The 25,576-nt window shown below is 38.9% G+C and overlaps 1 protein-coding gene across 1 annotated transcript in view; it reads left to right on the top strand.

Moving 5' to 3' along the window:
• Positions 1-24,567, top strand: part of C2H1orf87 (chromosome 2 C1orf87 homolog) — a 73,167-nt gene extending 48,600 nt beyond the window's left edge. Inside the window, exons 9-12 of the mRNA XM_028870291.2 lie at positions 10,207-10,271; positions 16,058-16,131; positions 19,368-19,575; positions 23,827-24,567. Coding sequence (XP_028726124.1) covers positions 10,207-10,271; positions 16,058-16,131; positions 19,368-19,575; positions 23,827-23,987 — 508 coding nt within the window. The 3' untranslated portion in view covers positions 23,988-24,567. The remainder of the gene's footprint in view (positions 1-10,206; positions 10,272-16,057; positions 16,132-19,367; positions 19,576-23,826) is intronic.
• Positions 24,568-25,576: the final 1,009 nt, after the last annotated feature.

The following is a 25,576-nucleotide window of genomic DNA, read 5'->3' as shown; positions in this document are numbered from 1 at the left end:
GTAGAATGAGAGAGCCCACTCTTCAAAGTTACCATCTGACCTCCACACATGTGCATGCACACATTTACTAAATAAATAGATGTATTTATTTTAAATATTTAAGACAAAAAGTTCTCAGAAGTTATAGAAACACAAATTAGGAAACCTTTCCTTTCAACCCTTAAGAACCACCATGGCCTGTACTTGCCATTCCTCTTGAAACAGCTGAATAGTAGGACCAAACAGATGGAATAAAGTTAAAGAGGTTGAGAATCAAGCATTACCATCAAACAGCAATTATTAAGAAAGAAAAACAAAGCTTGTTGCAGAGGAAAGTAGAACGCTAACAGACTGGAACCTTCACTTAGTTGGAATAAGACAGAGTTGGAGGTTAGGAAGAGCAAGGAGGATAGAGCATACCTTACCAAGAGAATGGGACATATATCCCCAAGGACATCCCCTGGAGATGTTCAAGAGTTCTTTTCAGGGCTTCCTTTAGGTACTGGCTTATTATGAAATTAGAAAACTGCTCATAGCACTGGAAAAGAAAAGACAGAAAACCTCTTAGGGCTCACACAATCTGTGTGGGCTATACTAATTACTCAGAGTACTATCCCCCACACTTTCCCCTTTACCTGCTTTCCATTCATTTGCTCTATGAACCTCCCAACTTCTTTTTTAAGTGTTTCATATAAATATACATTCTACACTGAGCTTAAACCCCCCTTAACTTCCAATAAGTGAAATAACATTGATTTAACATGTTATATTCATTGCCATATTGTGATAAACAATAAACTACAGTACCATAGGGCAAGCTGTATTGAGTTCTGTATCCCAAATGTCTAAAGCAGTAGATATTATGATGATGTTTATGGACTTGAACTGAGTTAGGAGAGAAGTTATCTCAAAATAGCTCATGGTCAAACTGATGAGTGCCTTTCCCAACCATCTCAACAACAACAACAACAACAAATCACGTTCATGGTACTAAATGCTCTAATAGCACCTAGTCACCTTATTTCCTAGCACTCTTTAGATCATGGCTTTATTTGTGTGGTTTCCTAATTGATGTCTACACAATGATCACAAGAAACATAGCTGCCCTCCTCATGCTAAATGGTTACAGCACCTAACCTACAATGTGGCTCAAGGTAGGTACTCAGTGTGTATTCGATAAGCTTGATGATTCATTATTTAAAAAATATTTGCCAAGAACCAGCAATATGCCATTATTCTAGACACTGGGAGTACAGCTACGAGTAAAGCAAAGCCCCTTCCTTATGATGGTATCATCTAGTTATAATGATAGATCAATTTAAATTATAAGGCATAGTCAGGCAGTGGTGGCACATGATTTAATCCCAGTACTTGGGAGGCAGAGGCAGGCAGATCTCTGAGTTCGAGGCCAGCCTGGTCTACAGAATGAGTTCCAGAACAGCCATAGCTTCACAGAGAAACCTGGTCTCAAAAAACCAAAATGAAATAAAATAAGATATATGGCATATCACAAGGTCAGAGGAGCAATAAGGAAAAATAAAGTAGGTGAAGGTTTCACAAAGATCAGTGAATAAATGAATGAGTTTGAGTCCAACCCAGTGGATGAATTTCTATGGACCAGTTTTGTATATGAGCATATCCATAGAGATGGTTAACCTACCAAAAGCAGAAAAATTAGTTAGGAGCAGACTAAAAACCAAAAGGAGATTCTCAAAGTGGCTCTAATCTAAAGGGAAAAAACTCAAAAGCACCAAAGTTGACATTACACATGGGGTATAGGAAAGACCCCATTGATATTGTTGATTAACAACTAATTCAGAACAAGTATCGCAGGAATCTGGAATATAAGAGCAGAGATTTGCCTTCTTTGACCTTAGAACATTCTAGGATTTCAAAACCACGAGAATCAAAAGAAAAATGTGTTTATAAGAGATAAACCTATTTCATCTTTAAACAGTCATTGGCTAAAGCTTCGTCTGTGAATTAAACCCATTCCATTATGGGCTTTGTATGCAAACCCATATCCTTAAGAGATTAAAGATGCAATTTAGGCACACATTTTAGGAGCTGAATTCTCGAATCATTATCCCAGTACATATTGTCCATTAATCTGTGTTCAATTGGAAAGCCATTTGGAATGTGGCTGTCTGCTAATTAGCAGGATTCTAGTGCTGAGCTGCTTCCTGATTAAATGTCCTTTAGAATCAATAAAACATCAGGAGGGATTGTGGTGATGGGGGATTAGCCCCATCTAGCCAAATAAAATGAGTTGCATTCCCTTTTTAAACTAGCATGTTGTAAGACCTGATGAGATGGGCAATTTCACCAGCCCTGAAACAAAATTGTGGGGATTTTTTTGTTGTTGTTGTTTCTTACATAATTTTTTTAAACTCTGAGATTTCATTTTTATTTTCCCATTTTTCTAACAATTAACAGGGACATTAGTGAATGACTGCCAGGATAAGGCGATTGTGAGGAAGACTCAATTACGATTTCTAATCTCCACTCTGAATCATCCTTATGTAAAATGAGCTCAGGTTGTGTTGGATGGAAATTATTATCCCTGTTCTTGGCCAGGGAGATGGAAGTCAGAATTCACATTTAATGTTTCTATGTGACTTTGTAATAAATGGTAATTAAGGAGGGCAGAGCAAGAACAGGAGGCAATCTAATACTCTAAAATTATATTGGCAAAATTAAATGCTTCAAACCAGTTTAGAACACACGTGCACAAGCCAAATTGTGTTGGGGGAGGAGATAAATAATGAAGCTGCTAGGGAGGCTTTCATTGAGTAGAGCAATTGACATAGCCACAAGTAGGACTTAGAATACACATCTGGCCCATTATTGAAAATAGAGTTAGGTTGGAAAGGACTTTTTGCTAATCCTGAGAACAAGCAGAGAATTTTGGAAGATAAAGGAAACATGAGGTGTCTTATTCAACAATTGTTGTTTAAAGGGAATAGGAAAAGTGTTACACAAAGAACTATTAGAGGTGTACTGTGGTCTGCCCATTGGCTCAGTGTTAGATAGCAAATCCAACTTCCCATTCTACGTTCTAATGATGATGACAGTGCTAATAAAGTTGTTACTGTTTATAGAGAACATTTGTAGAACTTAAGCAATCCCAAGCAATATTTCAAGTGCTCTATTAAATATTAACCTTTTTAATTTCTGCAGCAGCTCCATGAGGTAGGTATTATTCTACTTTTCAAATGAGGAAACTGAGGCATGGAGAGCCCAAAAATTGCAAGTACCTGATAAATGAACTTATCAGGAAGGCTGAGTTGATGTAAGCTCTCCAGCTCCAGTCCTAGGCCATAACCACTGTACTGTAGCCACTTTCCTGCAAGTTCTACAGTTATGAGAAACTTGTGTGGGGCTGGTCCAGGGGCTTTAGATAGACTGGGTGCTGGAGTTCATCCTTGGGTTTGGTATTGGACACAATTTGGAATGTAAGGAGTCTATCTGGAAGAATTTCTCTTTGTAGCACCTAAACCTTGGATTTCCATCCCAGAATCTATGGTTTTCGTCATGACAGCCTGTTGTAGTCTATGTGTGCTCCAATAACACAGCTCCACGAGCCACAGACACCATTTTCTCACAATTCTGAAGATTGGTTTTAGTTTCTTCACTGTACCCTCACATGATAGAAAGGATGAAGGGTCTGTTATAAGAAAATCAGTCCGATTCCTGAGGATTTTGCTCCAGAACCAAAACCTTCCAAAGGTTCTACCAACTTATATATCATGTGTGAGGATTTCAGTCAAGGGAGACATAAATATATGAGATTACCCTAGGAAACTTTTGCCCCTTGCTTGCTGGATGTCTCCTCTGACAAGCCTATTTTGTGTCCTTCAGTGAGAGTTAAGAATTACAGGAGTCTGAAAGGAAAATTGAACTTCTCAAATCCAGGAGTATCATTTCTACCTGGCAATCTTAACAGAACTGCCTCCTCTGTGCCCTCCTGGCCGAGAATGGTCATATCTGCAGTAATTAACCTGGTGAGCCATTAAAAACAGAGGCAGCTCAGCAGTACAGGGATGAGAAGCCTTGCAAATCTGGCTTACCACACCCTGGTGATAAGACCAAAGTGAACAGATTTGCGGGTGAAGAAAAGCAGCTGGTTCCGGTGGATGTTCAGAGCTCTTTTTGGCTATATGGAATTTCCAGAGGAACACGCTGCCCAGAACTAGCTCCATTGAGATTACAAGCATGCACTATAAACTACCCCATGTTTTGATTTTTCAGTGTTGGGGCTTAATTTCTCTTTAAATATCAAAGGTTTTTATATAAAAAGGCATCTGCTTTGTAGCTCCTAAATAAATGAACAAAAATTAAGGCAAAACTCACAGATATTACTACAATTTATGGACACTTCATTTATGTGTCAGAATCAAGAATGAATAGTCACCAGTCAAAAACTAGTGGAATATGGGGGAATCAGCAAGCTACCTGTCCTGGGATTTTGAGGAAGTTTACCAGGCAGAAGATGCACTGCTACCTTCCTCTTGGTTGAGAGACCACAGACAAGTCTTCTCATACTACAAACATGAAGTGGTACTGATGACGGGCTACCCTCTATCCTACCTGAGCACAGATGTGTGGGTGCTTTTCCACAGAGCCCTTATCCATACCTATTCAGAGAACAGGTCTCTGAAATTGTAGCTGAAGTTTTTCTGTGTCCTGCCCAGTCCTCAGTCACTCAGACTCAAGTAAACACACAGAGGCTTAATTAAATTAAATTAAATTAATTTTAATTAATTAAAACTGCTTGGCCATTAGCTCAGGCCCTGACTAGCTCTTGCATTTAAACTCAGCCCATTTCTATTAATCTATGTGTCACCACATTTTCCGTGGCTTTACCTGTGAGTCATTACATGCTGCTCCCTGGGTGAGAGCTCCATCTCCTGACTCAGCCTTCCTCTTCCCAAATTTCTCTTTGTCTGCTTATCATGCCTATACCTCCTGCCTAGCTACTGGCCAATCAGTGTTTTATTAAACCAATGTACAAAAGCATTATCCCACAGCATTCCCCTTTTTTTGTTTAATTAAAAAGGAAGGTTTTTAACTTTAACATGAAATAACAGAGGAAAGAGTTGGGTTGAGCAGAGCAGGAAGTGGAAAGCCTAGATTTAGTATTTGCATTTGGCGGTACCATTCCCTGAAAGTTAAGTTGTGTCAGTTGGCACAGAGTCAGATGGTAGTTATATGCACTAATGAGAATATGGATTATGAATATGATAGTAGTATCTTGTATCCAACAAGTATGTAGAGGGTAGCCCATGTGCAGCTTAGAAAGAAGAATCTGAGATGCCAAGAATGCACAGGAATTGTCATCTGTCCCTCATCTGCAAGCCTCCAGGAACAATGAGCAGAAGCATGGAAACCAGGAAACTGGATATGTTTGGTTACACTATATGTAGACAAATTCTTATTTGATGGTGATGAATACAGAAAAAATTCAACATATAAAACCTGCTTTAAAAGAATACTGTTAACTTAAGAGATAATTTTTAAAGGAAAATTTAAAACTATAAAATAAAATAATCACCATAGAACATGGAAAAGAAAGTATAATCCTACTTGCTCTAAGTATCAATAACACTTTGAAAATATTTCTGCTCTAAAAACTAGAAAAGTTTGAGAAGTTATTGTGGTTCTCCTAAAGATGCAAAATCCATGTATCCTTTTGATATGAATTAAAAAGTGATAAAGAGATAAGAATAGTGAGGCAAACCAATGATCTAAATGAAGCTTAAAAAGCATTAAAGATAATTGGATAAAACCATGAAAAACTTGGAGAAGTATGGGTGATTTCAAGGAACCTGCAACTTCTCAAGGAGAATTAAAGTCACTAGGAATCAAAAAATAATAATAAATATACAAAAGGAACACAGGAGAAAAATCTAATATATTATGTCAAACTTAAGGAACTCCTACAGAATCTACCCAAAAATAACTAAGGAAAAAAGACCGAGACTATTACACATATGGCTAGAGTGGAGACTCAACCGAAAGTGACTTGGCATCATTGGAAATTAGGAACAAAGTAGAGAAATAAAATAAAATAAAAAACAAAGTCTTCACTATGGTAGCCCTTTTCTTTACTTCTGATATAACAAAAAACTCTAAATTTCTCTGCTGTATTTTTTAAGTGTATTTAGCTGAAAGCATTAGAGACTGAAAATCCAAAATCAGGTGGCTTCATCACCCTGGCCTCTGGTAAGAACCTCTATGCTTGAGTCACAAAATAACAGATGGCATATGGCAGAAATAGATGCAAATGCAGAGACTACATGGCAGGACAGAAAGCCATTGAGTTGGAAGAGCAATGTTGTTATTTTTATAACAACTAATTGTAAGGGAATTTACCAGAATCCCTTGAGAACTACATTAATCTCTTCCAAGGGTAACAGTCCTAGTGTCTAATAACTTTCCTCTAGACTCAAGGATTTTACCACCTCAATATTGTTATGCTGCGGAATAAAGGTCTAGTATATAAGCCCTTAGGTGACCCACACAAGCCATACCCAAAGGTTTGCACCAACTAAAGAAACTTTACAGAGCTGGTGAGAAAGAGCCTCTTGATAAAAATTGAAAGAACTCAATCTAAGCTAAACTAAGAAAAAGAATGTACTCATGTGTTTGTATATTACAATGAGAATTTATATTATAAAGACAAACAATTTGTCAAAGATCTTTACTGAAAAATAAAATAAGGGGGAAATTAATTATTAAAGAATAAAATCAGACTGACCTCAGATTTCCACAATAGTTAGTATTAGTAGACACTGAAAGAATGTCCATAATTTTAAAGTGAAAAATATGGATAAGAAAATAAGTTCTATGACCTGCTCCCTTGTGAAGCTAGAGTCAGATTCATTAGCCTGTGTCTCAGAGTAAGTAGTTTACATGTCATACATAATGGTTGTCTCCATGAAAGGAAATAATGAATAAAAGGTACCAAGAACACTCTCTGAAATCTATTAAGGTGAAAAATACAGTTGAATTTGGAACATGTTGTTGCTGTTTGTGAAAGTATCATGTAGCACAGGCTGGTCTGGAACTTGCTATGTGTCTGAGGATGACTTTGAACTCCTGATGATTTGTTCCTACCTCCCAAGTGTCATCATCACAGGTACAAAACACTATGCTCCCTAGAGATCAAACTTAGGACTTCATGCCTGCTAAGCAACCTCTCTACCCACTTAGCTACACCCCCAGCCTGGAAATGGAATGTGAAACCAAATCTTCCTGAATTGAGAATCAGGGTCAAAGTCTTTGTCCTCTAGCTGGAAGGTGAAAGCTTGGTACATACTTTTGTTACTACAATTACTAGTGCCTGTTATTACAATGGGAACCTATTCTTATATTTGAATTGAATGGTTCTTTGAAGGTCTAGAACTGTAAGAGATAAAGAAAAGGGAAACATTTAGTAAAATAATCTTAAGAAATGTATTGATCACATAAGTCGTATATGCTTTTTATATCAGACATGCCCAAGTTGTATACTTAGGACCATTTGCCACCTTCTCCTCCCCTTATTCTCAGTATATAATCAAGAAAAAGTGGAAAACTTCTAACAGTATTTTATCTGGGGCCTTGTCTCCTACATTTTTTCTGTTTATGTACTCATTACTCATCAGTGTGTGTGTGTGTGTGTGTGTGTGTGTGTAGAGATCAGAGGAAACATTTTTGGGAATCAATTCTCTTCTTCCACAGTGGATTATTGGGATCAAATTCAGGTTATTGGGCTCATACTGCAAGATCCTTTATTTACTGAACCATCTCTCTGATCCTTCTCTTCTTTTGGTATCTGGTAGAACTTGGCCTGATATTTCTTCACAGCTCTGAAAAATAAATGGAAGGCAGTCTGCGACTATCAGTAGATCTACACTCTTGGTTGTGTTTTATTGTCAAAAGTTTAGAAGATGGTCTAAGCATATTCCTGCTCTTCATAATAGCGTCTACAAAGAAACAGTGAAGAAAATTAAAGCATGAATCCATTGCAGTCTATTTTGCAGACCTGAGCTAATACCTGATGCTTGAATGACTATTACCCCATGAGAGCTTCTTTTCTCCAGCTTCTCTTTACCATACTAGACCTGATACAGTCACCTTGTTTTCTGGTGGCATCATAGAACATTATGCCTTATCCCTTTTTCACATGGAGCTCTGGAGGCCACATGTTTAAATCTATTAGAATACACATGCTGATCAAAGAATGCTTCTGACATGTGACCCATGTATAGGAAAAGATTTATGAGGTATAAGCAAAACAAACTGGTTTATAGTTAACGTATCACTTCTATTTAAAGAGAATAAAATTATATGGCATTAGAACTCCTTGAGAAAACCTAAGACACATTTTTGCCAACTTCTCCATCTCAGTTGGTCTTCTGCTGGGTGAGCTAGTAACAAAACTCTCCATTTACAGTTTGTTTGTGAGCAGCAGATGCTGTCTTTCACCAGCGTGAGCAAAGGTCAATGTCTTCATTTTTTCCCCTCATTTTAATAGTTCTTTGAGAACTTCATATAGTGCATATTGATCATATTCACTTCATTCCCTAATTCATTCTAGATTTATTCCCTCATTCCACCCACCCACCCATGTCCTGTCTTTGGCTGTATGGAGTTTTAATTATGCTGCCTATGTATTCTTGAATGTGTAGCCTTCACTGGAGCTTGGCCAAAACACCAGGGATCTTACTCTTAAAACAACTGGCTCTCCCTCTACAGAAACTATCAACTGCCAACAACTACCTCATTAGGGAGTAGGACTTTATGCCTCTGCTCCCCTCCATGCTAGGACATTTTTCCGCTTGAACTTGTGCAGGTCTTTCTTGTGCATGCTATTATAACTCCTGTGAATTTATAGGTGCACCCGCTCTGTTGTACCTACAAAACAGTTTCCTTTCAGTCAGCCACCACCTCTGGATCTCACAATCTTTCTAATTCCTCTTCCACAATGATCACTGGACCGGGGGAGGGAGGGGGTGTAGCACAGATGTATCATTTAGGACTGTATACTTGGCAGTCTCTTATTCTATGCACCTTGACCAATTGTGAGTGTCTGTATTAATAACGTGAAACAACTCACAATATTAGAGGAAAATAAAAATCACAGAGGACCAGAAACAAATTTCATGACAGAGATAGAAGCAAGAGAAAGAGGCAGGAGAGAAAAGGGAATAAAGAAATTCATAGATAGGTGGGTCACAGCCTTAGCTGAACAGGATACAGATATTTGACTATAGTCCTAACCACGCTATATCAAAAAGGCACCTATTACTGCCAGAGAAATGTACTTATATAACATATAAATGGGTGCTAGGCAAGAAAGTATGAATGATTTCCACTGCCAAAGCTTTGCTGGATTATCTTAAGCTTTAGATAACTGATTTTTCAGTTGTGACATATTATTACCCAATACATTTCTTCTTGGGAATTCATGAAATGTTATCTAAGCCCAGGACATGTAACTATCCTCCTTCTATGTTTGTTCTGTGTTGCAAATCTTTCCACAGTCATGGCAGCAAAAAGGGACATCTCTGATAGCCACTTGAAATGAAGATTCCATGCCCAATTTAATTTATATTACTGATAGACAAATGCATAAGATTGTGAGGTGGCGAAGAGGGCAGAATGGTGCTAACACAGACAGGTCGTGGACTTCATCATTTTCCTATGTAACAATGCAAAAACCAGCTAGTCATGTTTTTATTCCCATCAGAATAGTAATCAATTTCATGGCTTCAGTTGATTGTGACATTGGCCAGAATTTCTCATAGTTGCCTGGTCTCTGGATGCCCTTGACAGCAGACCCCAGTCCCCAGTCTGTTGGCTTTGCAGTAATTTGTTGGATTTCTAACCCAGGATCCACTATTACGTGTTTGTTTGTAGACAAGGTGTCACTGTACAGTTTAGGCTGGCCTTAACCCCCTGATCCTCCCGCCTTAGCCATGCTCCCTACCCCTGATATTCTGGGATGGATAGCCTAGGCCACCACACTCAGTTCTCACTGTAACCCTGAGGGCATCTAATTCCCTGTACCGAAGTCCTTTCTAGTAGATATACCTAAAGTAATTTTTGTTTCCTGCACCGATATCAAAACCGCTTTCAGTATTGCTGCCAACCAAGAAACCTCAGCTTCGCTGTGCATGCTTCCAAGGTAAAGGTGCATTACTACTCATCACTCAGAGTCTGTCTCCTTTTCTTACACAGGTGGCGGAATTTTGTTAAGTGGCTAAACAGGGCTTCTTCTGAGTTGTTGTGTGATGTGCCTGTAGGTGAGTACTGCTCTTTTTTGTTACTCAGCCAACCTAACTGGGTTTTTTTTTTTTTTTGTTTTTTTTTTTTTTTTTTTTTTTTTTTTTTTTGGTTTCTCGATATAGGGTTTCTCTGTGTAGCTTTGCACCTTTCCTGGAACTCACTTGGTAGCCCAGGCTGGCCTCAATCTCATAGAGATCTGCCTGCCTCTGCCTCCCAAGTGCTGGGATTAAAAGTGTGCGCCACCACCACCCGGCCTAGCTGGGTTCTACCTCATTCTTCCCAAAAATACTCAGCGAAGGAACAGTAAGACTGAAAATTTCCTTAAAAATCATTCATTTAGGTGAGTTGGATGATTAAAGGTGTGATTCTTCAAGCTCTGTATTTCACTTTCTGTGGTAACCCTTGGATATGAATCTAGCACACTTGCACAGGAAGGTGGACTTGTTGGCTTAAATTTCAGATGCAGTCTAAATTTAATCTAGCAGTCCTTCAGGGTAGTGTCTACTTAGCTAATAAATCATCAAATATCATATACAAATACATATATCAAATATACATATGCGAGTATATAGATATATGTTTAGTGCAGCAAGAAAAAGATCCTTCAGTGGCTATTTAATTGAATTACAGTACAACTGGCAGATTAAATTGTGGAGTTTTAAAACAACACAACTGGGCTGCTACATAATGGTTTCCATGACATATTATTAAGTGAGATTTTAAAGATGAACATGGCAAAATATTTAGCAATTAGTAAGTTTAAATATGACAGGTGAAAAATATATGCATTTGTATTAATCTGTTGTTATGATTTCTCTACTTAAACATTCACTAACTACTGTGAATCACAGTGAAAGGTACCAAGTATGTATGGTGGGTGTGCTGTGGATGAATATATAAGTCTATATCCAAGTGAGCAGGGGAAACATGGAAATAGGCATAGGGCATTAGTCATATAAAGATCAGAGGCTAAAAAAGTTGAAAAAAGTATGAAGAATATATTCATGATTTTGGCCTCTATAACAAATTCTTATAATTTTGGGACTTTAAAAAGTAGAAAATGTTTCAGTCATAGCTCTGAAGTCTGTAAATATTAAATCTAAGTATCATCGAGGGCCATAGTCCCTCTGAAGTCTCTAGGGAAGGGTCTCTGGTTGCTTCTTCCAGCTTCTAGTAGGTCCAGGCCTTCCTTAGCCTATTACATATGACCCTGTTGTCTGCCCACATCTTCCCTTGGCCTTCTTCTATTTCCTTTGTGTCTCTGTATCCAACGTCCTTCTCCTTTCTCTTATAAAGAAAGAGCTAAGCTGTTGTCAACTTGATTATATCTATAAAGACTGTTTCCATATAAGACAAACTCACAGATGCCGGTGGGTAGGAAATGAACATATAACTTGAGGGAGAGGACATAATTTGATGCTTTGCTTTGACAAAGTCCAGATCTTAGTGACTAAAAACTTTCCAACCCTTGGGGCTGGAGAAAGCATACTATAGATTGGCATACTATATCAAAAATCTAGAAGTCAGTATCCTGACACACCTGGTCAAGTATTTCTAAAGAAAAAAAAAAATCAAGGAACTAGAGAAAGCATTCCCCAGGACATCTTATGAAGCTGGGTCTTAAGTGTCACATAGTTTTGAAGGTTGATGTACTTGTGTTTCAAAAAGAATACCATCTTATAATGCTGAGACCACTAAATGGGTGTCCTGTGCCTGTGGATTCACATATAACTCCCATTGAGAATGATGAACAGCATAATAGCTCTGCCCTTCCTCAGCACCAGATGAATGCTCACTATATCCTCAGGGGACTTTTCCTCTGCATGCATGCATCCTTGGCCCTCTCTGTCCAGAGGCCCTTCACTTTTAAGATCTTCGGTGAGATTGTGTTGGTACATACCCAAACAGGCTCAGTTTCATAATCACATTTTTTAGGCCCTATCTCAAAATACAGTCACATTCCTAGCTATCAGGCATTAGAGTATCAGTGCAGAAATGCTGCAGAGACGCAATCCATCTGTAGCGTGTATCACAGACGAAGTACTGGTTTTGTAGCTGAGTGATAACCCTATATTAGAGTATTTCCTTTGCTGCAATCTGACTTATTTTATCATCTTTAAAATGGAGAGAAAGAAAGAGGGAGAATAGGAGAGTACATGTGCTAGGGAGATAGATTCTACTAGGTGTGCAGAGAGACTTGAGTCTAACAAAGAAAACAGAATATTAGTCACTGTAGGGCAGCAAGGAAGATGGGAAGATTGACATTGTTGCATTGTGTTACGGACACATGCTTACTGACCATTAATGTGACGGGCCTTTTCCATTTCTAGATCACTGGATCTGTTTTGAAGTTTGATGTCCAGCTTGGAACCAGGAAAGATGGTGGTTAAGAAATTGTTAGAGGCTTAGATTAATTAGAACAAGCTCTGAGTTAGAACTGGATCTCAACCTACCAAACCACAGTGGACTGGACTGGTAGTTGAGTGGTCCTACAAAGCAAAATGTAGTTTCTATCACGAAAAGGGGAAAAGGAAGAGGAGAATCTCCAGGAATGAGTGAAGGCTGGAAGCTAAACAAACAGAAGGTGACTTACAGCCACCTCTGGTATTTAGCAGACATTTGAGATTTTCATCTTCTTTGTTAGGCCATCTGTTGAATAGAGGTAATTTCCACCTCGCAGAGTTGTTCTTTAGATGATGTGGGAAATGCCTGCCATTGATAAACATTTGATGTATGTTAGTTTGCTGATCACACAAGCTTCACTCATTAGAGCCCGTGAGTCCAGAGGCTTTTACTTCAGCCCAATACCCCCAAACTTGTTCCATTTTATAATCACCTAGAGAATATTTTTCAAGAGTACTATGGTGGGTTCTCCTCAGCTGAAATCAGGATTTAATTGGTCTTGTGAGTCATTTGCGCAATGGCCATTTTGTTGTTGTTGTTGTTTTGTTTTTTTAAGACAGGGTTTCTCTGTGTAGTTTTTGGTGCCTGTCCTGGATCTCGCTCTGTAGACCAGGCTAGCCCCTAACTCACAGAGATCCGAGTGGCTCTTTATCCCAAGTGCTGGGATTAAAGGCATGCACCACCACTGCCTGGCTCACAATGGTCATTTTTTTAAGCCCCCCACGTTGGGCTAATATACAGCACCAAAGAGTACCGGTTTCAGTAGTCAGTGAGAGCAAACAGGAGAGGTTGACTATATATAAGAATATCACAATCTCCCAGCAGCCTTATACATTCTGGTCCTTCCCATGCTTGGAAACTTCTAGAAGCCAGTGGGGTTGATTTCCCCCAGTGCAAATCTTCCACTGGCTAACTAGACAGATGGTTCTCATTTACCCTTCCCGCTGTGTTGAGGAGAAGTAGAAAAAGAGATCTCCAGCCCAGGTCTTTCAAACAATGTTTACATATGCAAGTGATTACCTTTGTATATGCCATCAGATATGACAAAGGAAAGCAGTGCTTAAAAGAAATCAAGTAAACTTTTTGTATATTCTCCTAAGGAAACACTGAAAGGCTCAGACAGCAAGCAAGAGCTAGACAGAGACAAGTCTAGGTTCTAAGTCGTATTTTAAGAAGTGCCATGTATTAACTTGTGCCCAGGAAAAGGTTTGGAATGCTGTATGGTAAATCCTTTCCTGTAGGGAAATGAGGTTTTGCCTAATGTTAAACATCTTCTCTTGTTGAGTATTTTACATAAATGATTTTAACCTTATGGTATTACTGCAAGTTCCTAGATTTGCACAAATGAAAGAAGTGATCCAAAAGTTCACAGTTGGTAAAAGAAAAATACAGGGTTAGTATTTAGGTTTGTATTTAGGTTTGTCTAATGCCATACACAGCAGCTAGAGTCCCTTTAGCTGTCTGTCTCTGTCAGAGTAAGCTGAGTGTTTCCCCTTGTAATAAAGAACAAATTTTTTTTCTTTCACAAATGTGGTGCAGTGAGCAGATCTCAGTGTGAGTAGGTGTTCATGGGTTCCCATAATAACTTAAATTCTCAACAGATTAATTCAGATTTGCCTCGAAGGGACTGCCATCACAGTCTTCAATAAGCATCTGTCTTAGTTAGGGTTTCTATTGCTATGAAGAGACACCATGACCACGGTAACTCTTATGTGGGAAAACATTTAATTGGGTGGCTTACAGTTCAGAGGTTCAGTCCATTATCATCATAGTGGGACATGGTGGTGGCATGCAGGCAAACTTGGTGCTGGAGAAGGAGCTAAGAATTCTATATCTTTTTTTTTTTTTAATTTTACATCTTGATCCACAGGCAACAGAAAGTGAACTGAGACACTAGGTGTGATCTGAGCATATGAGACCCCACAGTGACACACTTCCTCCAACAAGGCCATACCTACTCCAACAAAGCCACACCTCCTAATAGTGCCACTCCCTATGAGCTTATGGAGGTCAACTACATTCAAACTACCATCATATCAGTTGAAGTTTATTCTATGGTATCTGGGTAGGTTATAAAGATATATCTGGGTAGGTTACAGATAAAGAAATACAGAGACACATACCTGTTCTCAGAGGATTGAAAAAGGAATTGGAGAAAAGAACTACACATTTAGTGGCTTTATTTTCCAAACTTTATTAAAAGTGCATAGTCAATCATCTATGAGCAAGCACTGAGGACCATTTTCACGCTGGGTGCTGAAGCTTCAGGTGAATATGAAATTTCATTGTTGCATTGTCTTCTCCCTCAACAAATTGAAGAAGAGCTGGGGAAGTGGCTCAGTTGGTAAAGTTCTTGCTGTATAAACAGGAGCACCCCAACACCTACGTAAAAGAAAAAGCCAGGCCCAGCAGGGCAGGATATGGCTATAACCACAGGACTGACTGGGAATGCAGATACAAGAAGGACTCTGGAGCTTGCTGGGCAGTCAGTCTAACTCATCGGTGAGCTCTAGATTCTGGGAGACCCTGTCTCAAAAATAGAAGATGGAGAGTGCCTGAGGAAGATGCCTCTGGCCCCCACACTCACATGTACTCATGTTCATAGTGCACCTACACATATGCGTGCACACACAAACATGTATACCCATGTGTACTATACATTCATTTGTATTAAAAACAGTGAGGCCCAACTGAGAACTATTGTACGTTTGTTGGTGACCTATTTAAATTTCACTTGGCACTATGTGATAGTCACAGGGATTTAGAGTCCATAAGATCCTCCCTAGGCTGGGGAGGACTGAGCAGAAGGTTGTTCTACATCTAAAGCAAGTTGCCTTTATCCATGAAGGCAGCAGCCTACAGACTGGGAATGGGAAGCGTTCACATACCTATTGGGAAAGGGGGTGCAGTACTTGCATTCTAAGAGGCAGAGTGGCAGGAAGAGGCTGTCAGCCTCACTAAGCTACATAGGCCTTTCTGGTTCAGTGCCTTCCACGGGTTATACTCTGGCTGATCCATACCTCCTCTTTGCGGGCACCATCACCTTGCCTTTGTCCAAATGCTCGTCCCTCCAATCATTGATTTGCTTCACTTCCTCCAAGAATCACTCCCCCACCACTTCTACTGCTTCTAAATAAGTTTAAATGTTTTCCTATTTCCATATATTTCCTATCTGTGATATGTATGGTAATTGTGTTGAAGTAATTTGTTTGAGAAACTATTTATCATCCCCTCCCTTATTCTGAAATCCACAAGGTAGAAACCTGGCCTTTTATCCACCAAGTGTCCCCATTGCCTAACACAATGCAAACTACCCAACAGAACCACAGGCCTCATGTGTATATACATGCTAAATGTGTATGTCAAGTCCAACCCTTCTCTCTCTCTTTTTCTTGTTTAGGAAAGAATGGAAAGGAAACCCCAGGGGACTTGGTTGAAGTCCCTGAGAGACCCCAAAGCAAAACTGAACATGTGGTATGCAGCTGGCATGTGGTGCTCCAGGGAGGGCCTTGAGGACCCCTACCCCATCCTCCTACCTCTTGCTGGGCTGGAAGCCTACCCTCCCCCATGGGTTCTTTATTTCCATTCTACACCTTGGTGTCAGACTGTCTTTAGGATCTGCTTCACACAGAAAAGGGAGGCAGATCAACTCCTAGAATGGTTTCACTCTCATTCTAGTTAGTATGTGGAAGTCTCTTGCCCTTGCTCATTGATGGGGTTGCCTTATGCCCCAAGCAATTGTTCTTGTAGCCTATGTACAACTGAGCTTCCAAAACTTGTGACAACCAACTGTCATCAGATTAAAGGGTGGTCAGGAGACCATTTTAATATCTTAACTCCAGCTTCCAGAACCCGAGTGTGACCTTTTCCCAAGGGATCATTTTTTAAAATGTAACAAGTTCTTTGATTTAAAAAGAAAAACAAGGAAGAAGAAAATAAATATGTAGCAAATGCTTAAAAATCCATCTTGCCAGGCAGTGGTGGTACATGCCTTTAATCCCAGGACTTGGGAGGCAGAGGCAGGCGGATCTCTGTGAGTTCGAGGCCAGTCTGGACTACAGAGTGTGAGTTCCAGGAAAGGCACAAAGCTACACAGAGAAACCCTGTCTCAAAAAAAACAAAAAAAAAATCCATCTTAATATTCTCAGAATTTAGACAGAAGATTTTTGAAGAATTGAAAAGCAGCACGAGTTTTTCTATTGTTGTTTTGAAAAGTCAGGATTAGAACATAATTCATCTCAAAATGATGCGAGGCTTCTTCATGCCCTTCACACATGGAAATAGTTTAGAAAACAGTATCCATTTTGGCAAGCATCTTGCCATAAAGAAAACAACCACAAATGCTTTTCTCCTTGAGTGTTAAGTCTGTTGTGAATAAGATTGTAAAAAAACACATTTTGCTCTTTTATTTTGCCTCCTGTTGAAGGGTTGTTTTGCATTTCTGTAATAATTGACTCTTCTCACATGCTTGTACAAGTAGCCTTCATTGTCCCACTTTTAAAAAAGGAGATGAAGCAAGGGGTTGATAAAACAACTTTACTACGATACCAGAGAAAATAATCCATCCATATGTCCATTCATTCATTCATTCATTCATTGACATTCATTCAACAAGCATATATTGAGAACCTCTATCAGGCACTAACTAGACCTTTGGGATTTTTCAATAACTGTCTTCTATGACCTTGAGGATCTATCAGTAACTATCTCTAGGCAATAGATACTTAGACAAATATAGTATTCAGTAGTGAGTGCCTAGACAGGCAAATGGGTGACAAAGAATAAACTCTTGCCCATCGTAGGCTGTACAAGAAGGCAGTACAAGAGGCAGGATGTGAGATGTGTCTTGCAAGTGGCATAGGAGCCCAACCATTCCAGGCACAAGCATCAAAAGGGCTTATGTAGCCAATGGAGTGACATTATAAAGAGGTAAAGACAAAAGGAATATCCAGTTGTCAGGTTTTATGTGCCTGGAGAAAACAATGCCTATGTAAGACTGAAAGGGAAAAGCGGAGAAATAAGCAAAAAGAATGTTAATGTCCCTTAGTCCAAGCAAGGAATTTGGACTTCTCCTAGTAGATAAAAGTGATATAGGGTACATTAGTTACTTGCTCCTTTACTGAGCCTAATTTGGGTTGACACATATGTCTATTTCTCTTTGCCTTTATCAGAGAGTGGGGAAGTATCCAAAGAAATTTAAAAAACAAACAAATAAAATTGAACTTTTTTGATAAAAACATCCCTGTGTGTAAGTACATCAAATGAATAGATTTTTCTAAAGCTTTCACCATTTCTAAAGTTGCCCAAAGCTCTAAAAACACATCAGAATAATTGTTTTTTCCTATATGAAAATTTTCTTTGTCCCCAAATTAATTTTATCAAAACAGAATTATTTTCTATTCACCCTGAAAATTTACCAGTTGCCTGTCAACTGTGTCAGTGCGATTTCACACAGTGTTCTAGTATTTCAAACAAAAAAATTCTTCACATTCCCTGGGAGCAACCTCATCCATGTCTGTTATCCAACTCAGAAGCGGGCTTGTTACAGGCGCTCTTCTGCAGGGGTTTGGGGTGTTCACCCTTTACACATGAGAGGTTTGACATTAGCGAAAGACGGCAAAGCTCCAGCTAGCTGAAGGTCAAGGGAATGCAGATGGTACCAATCAGAGGCATTGTTTTATGGCGAGTTATGCACATTTTAGATTGCAATGAACAGAATCAACTCTACTCGCTTAATTAACAGGAAAAACGGCAACTTTTACTGTGTTAATAATGGACAGAAGTGTAACATAAATGAAATCAAGGAGTCAAACATGAGCAAGTTTCCTTGTCTTTATTGTGAACTTCATGTTCCCTGCCCCCTCTCTGCTGGACAATAGGTGCACTGCTTGTTTTGCATTGGATGCCCAGCCTCAAACCATGCAAATAGAATGGGGTGTTTCTTCCTATAACCACATGGACTGGATAGGCAGGGGGCAAATTTACCCGAAGACCAGAACAGTGCTGATGAGGCCACAGACATTTACCCCTTCTACACACTGAAGCTGTCAGGACGCCTTACTTGGCACCAAGGGGTCTTACTCTCCTATTTCATCATAAAAGCACTTTTGTGTTCTGTAGTGGACATGAGATTAGAATATTGAAGTGATCTAGGTATCACTTGTATGCCCTGCTTATAGTTTGGGGTCTAGTATGAGGCCTGCCCAATCTTACAAAGTCTCTTGTCCTTTCTGAGCTTCCATTTCCTTTGTTAAATTACAGTCAGAGAGAAACATAGGTATTCTTTAAACTTGGCCCACATGCCAAAGGTGACATTATTATTGTGCCAGTCATTCATTCAACACAAAACCTGAGGAGATGGTAGCTTTTCCCAGAAGCCCCTTGCATGTAGATTCCTCTAGCACCCTTTAGAGAATGATGTCAGATCTGTCAGCCCGGTCCCAAGTCCTTTGCCTGTTTCAAAGCAGAAAACTGAACAAAAATGATGATGTCATCTTTCTCAAAGAAACAAAAACTTGCCGTGTTTGCATTCAGCAAAAGCTTTGCAGATAGAGCCTTGTGCTGCCAAATATGTTAGACTCTTCCTTGTTTTCCAAAGGCAGACCTTGCAGTAAATCTTTCTGGTTGTGTGGCCTCGTCTTTAGCCAAGAGTCTGGAGAAGCTCTGGATAGTGAATATGTGCCAGTGAGATGCTTATGTTATTTTGCTAGAAAACTCCAGAAGAGAATCCATGGCCAGAAAGCCCTACCACTATGACTTCAGCCCCACAAGATCCAGTGAACTCCTTTAAGAACAGGCCATCCTCTCAGCCTGTTTTGAGTCCAGCCATGATGAAGGATGCTGAACAACCTGAGCTCTGGATAGACAGGTTCAGGAAGCTGGAAAATGCCCTCTACTTATGTGACCTGAGCAACACCGGTAAAGTATGAATTCCAAAGCCCACTAACCTATCTCTATTTGTGTTCTAGCCTACGCATAAATGGCTGGCTTGTTTTCATTTCATATGTCAATAGAACATTTTATCTAGAAAACAGATACCTGGCAGAATCAGAAAACACAAAGATATGTTAAAGAATCCCCCACCCCAGGTGACTGAAAATGGTTTTGTGCTTCTTATCCCTACCTCCACTCTTTCACCCATCAAACACATACTTCATCCTTGTAATTCCCTTAACTCCTTTTTGTTTCCATGATAAACTCCAAACTACTTAGCAAGTCAAAATCAAGGGTCTGTTGACCTGAGATATCTCGATGTCTCTTGTACCTTTTTTTTTTTTAGTGTTTCTCACACAGTCATAATGGGTCACTTTTTGCCTTTCCTCCCATTTGTCTGAGTCATCTGTCGGTCTTGTCTCTTTTGCCACAATATTATTTATACTTGAATGTAATCACTACTCTCTGGGCTTGAGACAGATCTAGGTCAGACTTCATCTGGCTTTGCCAGCTTCTTTAATATCTACCATCATATTTGATATCATGTATTTTTTGCCTGACAGTTCATGTTCTCTCACTAGTAGACTATATTTTTCTACTGCCCAAAACAAGCATAATATTTTGAACAGTTTTTCTTTAGTTTGGAGAAAATAAATGATTGCATGAGTATAAATAACTAAATATAACATGCAAGGTGACATGTACTCATATTGTGCCATGTGGGCACTCAGAGAAAGAAGAATCCTTTTGTGGAATCAGCGAAGGATTTATTAAAGTTAAAATAATCACTAAAGGTTGAGTGCAAGTATGCTCTGTAAAAGCACTCATATGAAAACAGTGATGTCTTCATTCTCATTGTGTGTTCTTTTTTTATTATTTTGGATTTCTAATATAATTTTAGACTTCCTGAAATATAATTGCATACTATGCCAAGATTTTTAATAATTATGTGAAAGGAGGAAGAAAAAGAAATTTAGAAAAAACTAAAAACTTCACATACAAGACTAAGCTAGCTGAATAATGAAAAAATTATTAAAATTGTATTAATGACCCCACAACTGTGTTAGAGGCTAGACCAGGAAGAAAACAAGAAAGAATGAGTCATGGCTTCTGGCCCCAAGGACAGACTTCTAGGTAAGGTCCAGAGACTCGCAGTAGTTATAGCATTACAAAGGAAAAGTAAAGAGATAATACATAATAAAATTTTATGATTGAAGGAAGGACTGAAAATTAAGTAGTCAAAGAAAACACATCAGGTGCTCAGTTACTATTAAATATGAGAAAGGAGTTCTAATATACAATGTATTTCACATAATCTAAAAAGAAGGAATTTTGGATAATTTCCTAACAAGAAATGATAAATATTTGAGGTAAATATGCCTACTCCAATTAAATTATGCAAAGTTTATTTTTAGCAGAACATCACATGGTATTCCATAAATATATATCGACTGAAATTGCTAATATAAAAAAGAAAGAGACAAGATACTAAAGGAAACAGCATATAATGTCAATGGAAGTACCAGAGACAGTACTGGGAAGACAGAGCTGGACCTAAAACATGATGTAAGGAATGCTTTAGTGATGTTAACAACTTATTCTAAGTTGAAACCATCTTCTGCAAATGTTAGGAGTTGAGCTCACTTATGACAGGGAAAAGAATGAACAAGACAAACCTGGAAGATGACATTATGTCATTAAATGCATCGTGAAGTTGAGACTCTACCGTGAATCCTGGGAGCTAGGATAAGGCTTGCTTCTTTACCAGAATCCATCAAAAGTTCAATCAGAGAAGGTCATCAGGAAAGCTGAGATATATCATTTAGGGAAGATTTCTCTGGGGAAGAAGGAAGATTAAAAGGTTATTGAAGCAACCCTGAGCCTAGCTATATACTATGTTGAAAGAAAAGGCATTCCTAAATAAAATGTCAAATCATGATAATGAATGCTGGATCCTAAACTTAGTTGCTAAGAAACTCCCCAAAGATTTGGACCTTTCTCATAGGAATGAAACAGTTTAAGGGAAAAATGTAGTTTTGTTGACTTTGGGGACAGATTCTGATGGCTTTGAGATGCCTTTTTCATGCCCCCTTCACTGTTTATGCCTGTTTTCTCCGTTTCTATGAAATTTGCTCATTGCTCAACAGCCAAAGAATGTATCAGCCAGATCTGGGAACATCTACAACTGTCTTTAATGGGAAAGAGGATTAACTAAGGTCACGCTGTTGGTTCATTAGCCACAGTATTTCACAGACCATGAAGGCCTTTTCTAGATGTGGAGCTGACAACACCTGCTCTGCCCACAGATGACTCACTGTTCTTTATTATGTGCAAGGAGCTAAGTAGGCCAGTGCATTCCCTATCCAGGATCCAGGCAGACCATCCATCATTGAATCAGTGTTTCTGGGAACCTACTGAGCTTATCCTTTAATGGGGGTTGTAAAGAAAATAGCCTTGAAGAGAAGGAACAAGGAATGACAAGTATTCTAAAGAAAGAGCAAATGGTGTGCTAAGAATTCACCAAGTGAACCAAAGTCTAAATAGAAAATATAAAGTCAAAGGGGCAGAATGCCTTAAAGGACATTCTTTCCATGGGCCTGAATATTTCATGCTTTTCCTCTCTTAATTTTTATATTGGCCAGAAAATGAAGGGTCCGTGCTCTTTTTTGCAGAGAAAAAACTCAAGCTCAAAATGATAACAGGAGCCAATAGAAATCTAATCTATAATTCAAACCTAGGTCTTCCCGATGTCTCGCTACAGCTAGTACTCAATACATACTAGAAGGAGAATGAGGATTTGCTTATTTTTGATCAAGAGATATAAATTCAAGCCCAGATTCTCAGTTAATGTTCCCCACCATCAAGACTTTTCAGAACCAGCTGCGTAAGATGGTGCCTCCTACAATGAGGTGGATCTTCCTATGTCAATGAACAATCCAGAAAATCTCAAAGACATGCCTAGGAGCTAAACTGATTTAGATAATTCCTAACTAAGACTCTTCCAGGTTGTATAAAGTTGAAGTTAAAATTGACCAGAACACAAGAATCTTTTTTTTTTTTTTTTTTTTTTTTTTTGGTTTTTTGAGACATGGTTTCTCTGTGTAGTTTTGATGCCTGTCCTGGATCTCGCTCTGTAGACAGGATGGCCTCCAACTCACAGAGATCTGCCTGGCTCTGCCTCCCAAGTGCTGGGATTAAAGTGTGCACCTCCTTTAATCCTTAAAGGCATTGGAAAGCTTTTGGGGGGGATGAAGCACTTTATGGCATAGATTTCACAGTTCAAAGAACACAATTAACAAATAATATGACCCACATTTAATTTCTTACCCTCATTTCATGTGATATAGTAGTTAACTTTGAGCATCCTTAAGCAAATGATTGAACAACTCTATGACTCAGTTTTTCCCTTTATTAAATGGGTCATGGTAAGAGCCAAATAAATCAATATTGTAAAATGCTTGGAATAGAGCTTGAGATATGGGCTATTTTGTAGGAAAATATTAATTATTGTATTTATTGTTCCACTTCAGTGAATCTTTTGCATAACTTATCTTCCTCATAGTTTGGAGAACTTCCATAGACAACAGAATTATTTCTCTGTATTCTAAGTGCAGCATCTAACACATCTAAGCTTCTAATTCAGGCTTCTAAACCAGTTAGTGATCATTAATGATACTGTGATCCACACTTACAGTCCTCTCTGCAGCCATCACCACCCAACCTTCATCATCGAGGTATATGACATATGGGTGGGTGACAGAATGCTTGCTGTGCATCCACACTTCTGTCACACAGATTAGCTGGAGAGAATCACAGGAGAATGTCAGGAAGGAGCAGTTTAATGCCTACATGTTTTGAAACATCCATAGGTACTTTGATAAGAAAAGAAGCCAGGATATTTAGGAATGCTTTTAATAGGCACCCCACTTCCTTAAAAATTTGCCCTTAAATATATAAGATATAAGATATAAGAATTGAGCTTAAATTCCTTAGAACATACATGTGGTGTTACTGGAACCATCTGCTTTATTTTACCCCAAAGTCACCTCCTAAGATCTATAAGCATATCCAAGACTCTAAATATTTTAAGTCAATTTAAAGAATTTTAAAGTCTTAAAACATTAGTGTTTAGTATCTAAACACTCATTCAGGCTAACATATATCTTTCCTTGATTTTTTCCCTTCCTCATTAAAAAAAAAAAAAAACAAAACCTTAATCTACCAATGGCATCACAGGAGTTTTGGAGAAGGAGAGAGCCAGACGCCTCATACACAACTACAATCTCATTTACAACTTGTCCCTGAGTCCTCGGAGAATTGACCAGGCTTTGCGGAGGTTCCGTTCTGGAGAAGATGTCATCTTGGAGCCAGCACTGCGGTATTTAAAGGAGCTGTGAGAACAAGCATGCACTGTGAGAGCAATGTTTCTTTCATTTCCCCTTTACCTGCACTTGTGCTTCTCCTCAGTCTGAGTGCTGGGGTAGAGGCTTTGTTTGAGCTGAGACAAATGTAGCTGTTCTAGCAACTTTTGACTTAGCCTTGGCTATGATGAGGAGCCGTTCTCAATGATCAAAGAAATCTGACTTTCTCTTCTGATGTAACAAGAGTCCAATCACTTAAAGTGCTTTTCTGTTCTTACAGTGCTTATTATCAATGTGTTTAATATTTTTCTACATTGCCAAAAAAACGGCTTTGTAAGCAACGTGAGTTCATGCATCAAAAAGCATGCAGAATGGTATTGACTCACCAGAATGTCTGATGCAGAGGAGACCTCAATAGATTTTTTTTTGGGGGGGGGGTTGGTTTTGAGACAGGGTCTAAATACATAGTTCAGATTGACTTTCAACTTGTAATCTTACTGTCTCAGATTCTTGAGGGCTCCAATATATAATTCCCCATGTAGGTAATTAGATCCATATGCTAATCACTATTCTAGGAAGGATTTACTATAAGAAAAATAAAAGTATTGATACTGAACAGTAAGCAGGACAATAATTCCAAGTTAGAGTTTTCTATGTAAGTCCATCATCTTCTCCAGGGCAATGTGATCCGTGTCTTCAAGGATATTTCCCAGAGTCCCTGAGAGCAGTTTCAAGAAAGGATGCCTGGCAGTGGAGCCGGGACCTGTCCTTGGTGCATGGGCTGGCTTTTTGGAGCCTGGGGCCTATGCTGAGACATTTTGCTCAGTCTTGGTGTAGGGAGAAGGGGACTGGACCTGCCTCAATTGAATCTACCAGGCTGAGCTGAATCCCCAGGGGATAGCTTGCCTTGGAGGAGGTGGGGATGGGGGGGGTGGATTAAGGGGGAAGCCTGGGGGTAGGAGGAGGGAGGACAGGGGAATCCATGGCTGATATGTAAAATTAAATTAATTATAAAATAAAATAATAATTAAAAAGATATAATTGTAAAAAAAAAAAGAAAGAAAGAAAGAAAGAAAGGATGCCTGGTATTAGACTTCGGAACATGCTCTGCTCTCTCAGGGTAGAGTTTCTACTAACCATAGAGTTCTATCTTGAACATGCTCTCAGGCTCTTCTCTTCCTAAGTACAACAGAAATAACCATAGGTTCACTGAAGACTTCAGAGATAAGGTGTCCCCAGGATCATCACTAATGCAAACTGATCTGGATGCTGACCTTGAATAGTATGGGAGATAAGATGAATAAGTTAGAGCATGTCAGGAAACAATCAAACAAAATGACCTCTGAGCGTGCCATATTGTCCATTTCTAGTGAAGTGTCTCATGATAACATCTCATGAACAAACTTTCAAGAACAAAAGTACCTAGATCCATTAAAATAAATTCACTAGTTTTTACCAACTTAACTTCTGGAACTCCTAGACCTGCCTTATAATTCAATAAAGTAAAGACAGGAATAGCTTTCTCATGCTGCCAACATGCCAAGTGAAGAAAATGAGGGTTTAGGTCTAATGGTTCAATACAACTACTAAGTCCTAGAAAGTTGATACTTCATTTCCCCAAATTT

The sequence above is a fragment of the Peromyscus leucopus genome, chromosome 2 (assembly GCF_004664715.2).
Source record: "Peromyscus leucopus breed LL Stock chromosome 2, UCI_PerLeu_2.1, whole genome shotgun sequence".
Lineage (NCBI taxonomy): Eukaryota > Metazoa > Chordata > Mammalia > Rodentia > Cricetidae > Peromyscus > Peromyscus leucopus.
The sequence above is the reverse complement of the archived record's forward strand: the minus strand, read 5'-3'. Positions and strand labels throughout refer to the sequence as shown.